The sequence below is a fragment of the Erithacus rubecula genome (genome assembly GCF_903797595.1).
Source record: "Erithacus rubecula genome assembly, chromosome: 6".
NCBI lineage: Eukaryota > Metazoa > Chordata > Aves > Passeriformes > Muscicapidae > Erithacus > Erithacus rubecula.
The window spans coordinates 10,434,191-10,442,139 of NC_136688.1; the positions used below are offsets into that span (position 1 = coordinate 10,434,191).

The 7,949-nt window shown below is 61.2% G+C and overlaps 1 protein-coding gene across 2 annotated transcripts; it reads left to right on the forward strand.

Annotated features, from left to right (window-relative positions):
* Window positions 1–1,193: 1,193 nt before the first annotated feature.
* On the forward strand, window positions 1,194–7,687 carry VWCE (von Willebrand factor C and EGF domains). 2 transcript variants are annotated; one of them, XM_079309959.1, is made up of 20 exons: window positions 1,194–1,852; window positions 2,369–2,463; window positions 2,537–2,626; window positions 2,887–3,015; window positions 3,103–3,219; window positions 3,286–3,402; window positions 3,813–3,941; window positions 4,041–4,342; window positions 4,417–4,510; window positions 4,611–4,693; window positions 4,892–4,979; window positions 5,087–5,172; window positions 5,322–5,439; window positions 5,805–5,890; window positions 6,059–6,155; window positions 6,224–6,306; window positions 6,457–6,547; window positions 6,641–6,723; window positions 6,834–6,924; window positions 7,030–7,687. In XM_079309959.1, exons 1-20 carry the CDS (start codon window positions 1,743–1,745, stop codon window positions 7,500–7,502), a joined length of 2,562 nt encoding a protein of 853 aa, XP_079166085.1. In that variant the 5' UTR covers window positions 1,194–1,742; the 3' UTR covers window positions 7,503–7,687. The 2 variants fall into 2 exon arrangements, with proteins under 2 accessions (XP_079166085.1, XP_079166086.1); XM_079309960.1 differs by having other exon boundaries at window positions 5,805–6,155.
* Window positions 7,688–7,949: the final 262 nt, after the last annotated feature.

A 7,949-nucleotide genomic window follows, 5' to 3' on the forward strand; every position in this document is an offset into this window, starting at 1 on the left:
CTTAGATATTTTATTACGTTTTTGGCTTTTGGTTTTGCTTTTGATCCTCATTTTTTGGGGTTTTTTTTTTTTTTGATTCCTTGTGGTTTTTTGGAAGAGGAATCAAAGCTGGAGGAGCAGCGGAGGCTGGAGCTGAGCAGGATAATTCTCTCTCCATAGGATCCATACCTTGCTCAGGGAGGGAAGTTCTGGGGAGTTCAAGCTGTTGCTGATTTCGGAGTTTTACCAAATAAAGTAGTCCAAGAGGAAATATCTGTGTCCTGAGGAATGATAATATCCGTGTCCTTGGCTCTGGGATCTTGGGGACACCTGTTTTCCAGGTGCATTTTCCTGGCTTTTCTTGGATTTGTAGGAAATTTTAGTTCCTTGCCTGGTTGCCAGTGGCACTGTGAGGGCCTGGAGAGCAGATTGTAATGGAAATTTTCGCAAAAGCTGGATTTTCCAGCCTCTGGCTACTCATTAATAGTTCTCGTGGTCTCCCAACTCCTTCACATCTCTCATGGAATTTGGGGGTTATTCTGGATCTTTCCATGCTCTCCCCAGCTGAGATTTCCCCTGTAACCCCAGGTCCTATTCCATGTGGGTTTTTCCCAAATCCTTCCCTCCCAGAGACAGCTTGTGCTGGAAGCATCCCTGGCTCCTGCTTCCATCCCATATTTTCAGAGGAGGCCGCAGGGACAGGACTATATTTGGACATCTCTTCCGAGAGCTGGGGGAGCAGGGAGTGACCTTGGACTCTGCTGCTGCTTTTATTGCCTCTATTTACCTGCCTGAAACTGCCTGCTCCCAAATTTTGGGAGGCCCAGGGAGCAGCACAGCCTGGATCCTGGAAGCACTCTGCCAACCAAAACTGGGGGTGGTTGGCACCCTGATTTTTTTGGGATAAAAGCTGGCCGGGGCTGCATCATTGTTTATACACTGACACTGGTTACTGAGCTGCCTCCCAGGAATTTGGGATCATGTTCCCTTAGGACCGGAGCTTCCCATGGCTGCACTGGGTTCCTAAAAAACTGGCATCAACCCCCTACCACGGTTTTCATTTGGAAGGGGGCTATGTCTTGCCTGGGTGATCCCAGCCTTTGGGACAGATTTTGTGGGGAGAAGTCCATGCTGGATTGGGAATTTTAGAGGCAGCAGCACCCTTTGCTCCATGGGATCAATCATTTACCTGCCTCCGACCTTCACTTCATTCCCTGCCCTGGGATGGGGCCACGGGGCTGGGGGGAATCTGGGGGTCACCGGAGCGGGGTGTCCTGCAGCATCCCTCTCCCTCCTGGATGCATCCCACCATCCCGACTCCACTTGGCCCCTTTCTCCGCCGCGTGGGTCCCCGTGCAGGGCTGGGAAGGCGGCCCAGCGCCTCCAGGAGAAGGAGGAGGAGGAGGAGGGGTGGGGAGAGGCCATGCCGGAGCTTTGCCAGATGTGGGAAAGGAGAGAAGGGGGGACGCCTTTCCCGCTGCTTCCCATACCGAGAGGGGACCCCGTTCCCCGGCCCGCAGCCAGGGCAGGAATGGCCGGGATGCCACCACTCGCCCCAGTTGAACGGGACAACCTTGGGGTGACCCCAGACCCCCCGTGTGGGTTTGGGGGGGGTGGGTGGGTGCCGCTGGCGACCCCCCCGCTCTCGCCCCCCTCCAATCCCGCATTGTTCCCGGCTCGGCGGGAGGAGGAGGAGCAGGGCCAAGGGCCAGCGGGAAGGCAGGCGGGAAGGCGGGCGCCGGGACGTGCTGGAGCCGCCTGTCATGTTGGTGGAGCTGCTCTTCCAGGCTGCCTGTGTGTCCCTGTTCCTCTCCAGCGGCCAGGGCAGGGTGTATCCCGCGAGGAAGAAGCCGGCCAGCTTTGCCGTGGAGAGGTAGCTGGATCCCCCTCTTTTCCTTCTCCCTCTTCCAGCTACACCTGGGATGGGCAGCGTGCTGAGCTCCGGCTATCCCTGCCTCCAGCTGCAGGAGGGCTTGGCCGGAGGGCTCCCAGCAGGAGGGGCTGGCACCCCGCAATTCCCTCCCTCTTCCCAGCTCCAGGGGAGCATGACACTGCTCCCCGCATCCCCGTCCTTGTCCCCACATCCCCGTCCTTGTCCCCACATCCCCGTCCTTGTCCCCACATCCCCGTCTTGCTCCCCACATCCCTGTCCAGCCGGTGGACGCTTCTCCTGTCACCACGTGCTGGGATGTTCGGGATGGCTGGGAAGTGGCTAACTCCTCTCTGTCCCACCTCATCCTACCGATCTCTGATCCGTGCTGCGCTCTGATCCCCGGAACGTGGGCACATCACGACCGCTCTGGTTTTCCTCTTGTCCTCGTTTTCCTGGGACCTCTGCTCCATGCAGGGGGCTCAGGACACGGTGGCCTCAGGCTCTGGTGTCCCACAGGCGCCGCGTGGGGCCCCACGTCTGCTTCCCAGGCTCCGGCAGCGGATGTTGTCCCGGCTGGATGCTATCCCCGGGCAGCGGGAAGTGCACCCTGCGTGAGTACGGGGCTCTGGGGGGCTCGTGGGGGTCCTGTTCCCATTTCCAGAGCTCCTGTTCCCATTCCCACAGCGCTCTGCTCCTTCGGCTGCGGTGGTGGCTCCTGCATCGCTCCCAACCTTTGCATGTGCCCGGATGGAGAGCAGGGAATCACCTGCCCAGGTACTCAGAAAAGCAGCTATGCCAGATGCACTTCCCTTTCCACGCCATGAATCCCAAGGGATGGAGATGGCCATGAACCCGTGGGCACTGTACCCAACCCTCTTCCCTCTCTGCCACAAATGCCAGCAGATGGAGGTGACCATGGCTCCTTGTCACTTCTCAGTACTGTCCCCATCCCTGGGGGATCCATGGAACAGGATGGGAAGCGGGTGGTCCTGGGGTGGCATGGGTACCCTGTGGACGCCGTGTCCATGTTCCAGAGCCACCGGGAACGTGCGGGGAGTACGGCTGTGACCTGTCCTGTAACCACGGCGGCTGCCAGGAGGTCGCCCGTGTGTGTCCCGTCGGCTTCTCCATGGCCGAGACGGCCAACGGCATCCGCTGCACCGGTGAGCAGCAGTGTTATATCCCAATGGGAGTGAGCATCCCATTGTGGTGTCCACACCCCAAATCTGACCGTTCCCCATGTCCCCCAGACATCGATGAGTGTCAGAGTGCAGCCTGCGAGGGGACGTGCGTGAACACGGAGGGCGGGTTCGCCTGCGAGTGCGGAGCCGGCCGGGAGCTCTCTGCTGACCGCCGCAGCTGCCGGGGTGCGCGGGGTCCCAGGGGGGCGGCCGGGGCTCCCAAGGGATCCTGACCCTCATCCCAACCCCCAGACATGGATGAATGCCAGGCCACGCCATGCCAGCACCGATGCGAGAACAGCGTGGGCAGCTACCGCTGCTCCTGCCGGCCTGGATACCACCTCCACGGGAACCGGCATTCCTGCGTAGGTGAGCACCGGGATGGGGCCCTTCCCATCAGTCCCGAGGGATGGAGGTGCCCTGAGCCCCTGAGCACTGTGCCAAACCTCTCTCCCTCTCCATGCCATGAATCCCAAGGGATGGAGGTGGTCACTGAGCCCCTGCATGTATGAGTACCATGCTTAACTGCCATCAGTCTCCATGTCATGAATCCCAAAGGGATGCAGGTGGCTGTGAGCCTGTGGACACAAGGCAGACTCCCTTCCCTCATGCCACAAATCCCAAGGGATGGAGATGTCCGTAAGCCCATGGCCACAGTGCTGCCACCTCATCCTCATTCCTGCGTGGCCCATGCTGAGGGCTTATCCCGGTGCTCCAGGCTCTTTCCTGGGCCACATCCCAAGGCGCAGCACCTCCTGCCACATTCCCTTATCCCGCAGATGTGGACGAGTGCCGGCGGCCTGGCACACGCCGCTCCTGCCAGCACAGTTGCCACAACATTCCTGGCAGCTTCCGCTGCTCTTGCCGCCCTGGATACCGGCTCAGCGCAGACAGGGTGTCCTGTGAAGGTATCCGTGTCCTTCTCCTGCCTGGGGGAGCAGAGTGTGGTGCTCCCATCTCCCTGCCTGCCCCAAGTGATGTCTCTGCCTTCCTGATTTCCTCCCTAGGGTACCCCAAATCTATCCTGGCCCCGTCACCCATCCTGCAATCCCTGCAGCATCCACCCACCCTTGTCCTGCTCCCTCCCAGCTCCCACCTGCTCCCGAGGGGTTCCCCCTCTCCCCACCTACCTGTGGCACCTCCTGGTACTCAGTTCCCTGCCTCCCCCCCATCCCCTGAGCCATCCCCACGTGCCATGGGAGTCCCTGGCACCTCCATCCCACCATCCCGTCGTTGTTGGCACTGGGGGATCCCTCGGGAGCCCGGCGCTCGCTGGACAGAGCCAGGATGCCAGAGCTGCACCTGCCAGGTGAGCATCCCATCCTCCCACCCTTTCCCATGGCACCATCCCGACCTGGGATGAGCCACCACATGTCCTGGCAGGGGGGACAAGTCCTCTGTGACACAGTGAGCTGCTCTGTTCCCTGCTCCCACCCACTTCCCGCTCCAGCTGGGGGTTGCTGCCCCACCTGCACAGGTGAGTCCCACCCCCCCCCCCATCCCCAGTTCCCCCAGTTCCCAGGATGGCTCCCTCCTTGAATTCCCAGGGGGACACCCCTGACCCCCATGGCTCACAGGGTGCCTGCACGAGGGGATAGCCAGGGATGATGGCGATGTCTTCTCCCCATCCGATGGGAATTGCACCATCTGTGTCTGCTTGGTGAGTTGGATTGGGATGGGAAAATCCCCCCTCATCCCTGGAAACCTCCCAGCCCTGGAGACCCTTATCCCTGGGGACCCTCATCCTGCATCCTGGCTCAACAATGGATTGGGATGCTCTGGAGCGAATGACACCCTCCCATCATCCCTCCATGGGGAATCAGGGTCCTCTTTCCCAGCCCCACGCTCCACTCCACAGGCTGGGAATGTCACCTGCCTCTCCCCAGAATGCCCCCCAGGATCCTGCCCCAGTCCCTCTCCGGCTGACTGCTGCTCCTGCAATCCAGGTGATCCCAGGACCCCTAGTCTGGGGGTGTGAGGACCCCTGGGCTGGGCTGGGGGTTAGGGAGGAGCCGTGCTTGGCTCTCCAGCCCACTGCTTCCCCTTTTTCCAGAAAAGTGCAATTTCCGGGGACGCACGTACGCGCACGGAGCCCGGTTCAGCCTGGATGGGGATGACTGCACCACCTGTGTCTGCCAGGTGGGTCCTGGATGTCCCCAGGGATGAGGATCCCCAGGGATAAGGATTCCCAGGGATAATCCAGTGCTTCCCTGTACTTGCTGGGGGCATCCCAGCTTTGCTCAGGGCTGATGGCAGGGACGGCAGGTGACCCATTCCCATGTTGCCAGGGAGGAGAGGTGGAATGTTCCTTCACTCCCTGCCCCATGCTGGATTGTCCCCAGCACCAGCGGCACCTGGGTCCTGGGCAGTGCTGCTCCACCTGTCGGGACCCTCCGGCCCCTGCCGGTGAGTCTGGATGAGGGACACAGCTGGGAATGGGCTGGGAGAGGGATGAGGGGGAAAAGCTGGGGTAAAGGGGAATGGCATGGCACGGCATGAGTAGAACAGCTGGGATAGAGGGCGTGGGGGAGACTTGGGAATGGGGAGAGTGGGATGTTGGGATATTTGGAAATGGCATGTGAGGAAGGGCAGGGTGGGATGAGGGGGCACAGCTGGAGACAGGGAGGGAGTGGGATGTGGGGGACACATGATGACGGGAAGGGTGGCAGATGTGGAATACCTATGAACAGGGAGGGTGGAATATAGGGAATCCCTGGGGATAGGAAGAGTAGGTTTTACTGGGGACAGCTGGGAACAGGAATCCTGCCCAGGTTGCTTCCTGGATGACAACGGCGTGGAGTTTCCCGTTGGACAGATCTGGTCTCCGGGCGATCCCTGTGAGTTATGCATCTGCCAGGTGAATGAGAACCTGCTCTGCTTCATTCTGTCTTCCCTATTCCTGCCCCAGCACGGCTCCTGCCCCATTCCCATCCTCAGGATGCCCGTGGCCTGGCAGGCCCCAAATCCCCCAAATCCAGCGGGTTTGGGAATCCCGAGGTGTCTGTCAGGGTGTTCCCGCCTGCAGGCAGACGGCTCCGTGAGCTGCCAGCGCACGGATTGCTTGGAGACGTGTCCATATCCCATCCGCATTCCCGGGCAGTGCTGCCCCGACTGCTCCGCAGGTGAGAGCGCGCCCGGAATTCCGGGATTCTGAGCCTCCCGGGGACCGCCTGAGCCCCTCTCCCCGCAGGCTGCACCTACATGGGGAGGATCTTTTCCAACAACGAGACCTTCCCGTCGGCGCTGGATCCCTGCCTGAGCTGCATCTGCCTGGTGAGGGCTGGGCCGGGCATTCCCAGAGGATTTGCGGCTCCCGCCCCCTGGGCTGAAGCCCGGTTTTTGGCTCCGTTGCAGGGAAAAGCTCCGGGGGCACCCCGGGGTTCCTAACGCCCGGCCCTCGGGGGTCTCTCCCGTCTCTCGCAGCTGGGCTCGGTGGCCTGCTCGCCTCTGGAATGTGCCATCGTGTGCTCCTACCCCTTCCACCCCGAGGGTCGGTGCTGCCCCGTCTGTGAGGGTACGAGCTTGGGTGGGTCCCCAAAATCCCCCTGAACCCTCCAAAATCCCCCCGAGCCCTCCAAAACCCCCCTCTGGACCTTGATCCCTGCAGACTGCAACTACCAGGGCAGGAAGGTGGAGAACGGCCAGAGCTTTATTCCGGAGGGACAGCCCTGTACCCGCTGCACATGCCAGGTGAGACCTCCCGCCCATTCCCATGGGAAGCCCGTGTCCGTGGAGCGCCTGTGCCAGTGCCATTGGATACCAGGAAGGGCTGGCAGGCTGGCCAATCCCTGTTTTTCCAGCTTGGAGAGGTGAGCTGTGAGGAGAGGCCGTGCCCCCACTCCTGCTCTGAGCCCCCCACGCTGCCTGTGGGCTGCTGCCCATCCTGCCCAGGTAATGGGATCCCCGGATCCATCCCCAGGCACTTGGATGTGCCACCTCCAGACTGGGGGTTCCTGGGAAAGAGGTGGGTGCTGACCAAAATCCTCCCTCCATCAGCCACAGACATCCAACTCCCGCTGCAGGACAGAAACCTGTCCCCATCCTCATCCCAGTCCCCATCCTCATCTCAGTCCCCATCCTCACCTCCATTCTCATCCTTGTCTCCATCCTCATCCCACTCCCCAACCTCACCCCCATTCTCATCCCAGTCCCCAATCCCTGAAGATTCACCCCCTGGCACCCCTCAACACCACCGCTACCGCCTGGCCCAGCTCCTGCTTCCCACTACACTCCGCCTTGGCCCCTCTCCAGGGATTTGGGGTGCTGGGAAGCCCCCTCCGACCATTCCAAATCCTTCTGGATATCCCTTGGCACCCACTGTGCCCCCCGACCCCCTCCATGAGGCCACAGCCCCCCCCGATCCCACGGGCAGCCCTGAGGCTCAGGGATCCCCCAGGAATGAGGATCCCTCCGCGGCGCCATCCGACAGCCCCAGCTTCCAGGTGTCAGGTGTGCCTGGAATGCCGTGAGGAGAAGAAGGATGAAGGAAAGGAGGAAAAGGGGGTCTGCAGGACCAGCAGGCCTGGCCCTGGGGAGGGGGCAGCTGTCCCCCTGCCACCAATAAAGTCAGTTTGGTATTTATTCCCTGGGCCCTCGTCCCTGTGTCTGCCAGTACATGGAGTCCTGGCCCTTGTCCTCTGGGAATTTTGAGGTGAGTGGCTTTCCAGGATGATGAGGGCAGTGCTGGAGGTGTTCAGCCCCCTCACTCTGAGTGGGGTTTGGGGCCAGGAGGGACATGTCCTGCCCCAGGTCCCCAAGGCTAGGAGCTCCTCAGGAATGAGCAGAGCCACATCCAGGCTCCTATCCTCAGGGCACAGGGACATCCTTGGCAGGTGCAGCTGAGGGTGGCACCATGGACAAGACACATTCCCAGGGATGTGGTGGCCTTTCCCAGAGAGACACAGCAGGCACAGGGG

Bases quoted from the DNA above. Each gene is read 5' to 3' on its own strand.
- VWCE (XM_079309960.1), top strand. From the start codon at position 1,743: ATGTTGGTGGAGCTGCTCTTCCAGGCTGCCTGTGTGTCCCTGTTCCTC. The intron at 3,403-3,812 runs GTGAGCACCGGG...CTTATCCCGCAG, and splicing joins GAACCGGCATTCCTGCGTAG to ATGTGGACGAGTGCCGGCGG. The intron at 5,440-5,804 runs GTGAGTCTGGAT...AATCCTGCCCAG, and splicing joins GGACCCTCCGGCCCCTGCCG to GTTGCTTCCTGGATGACAAC.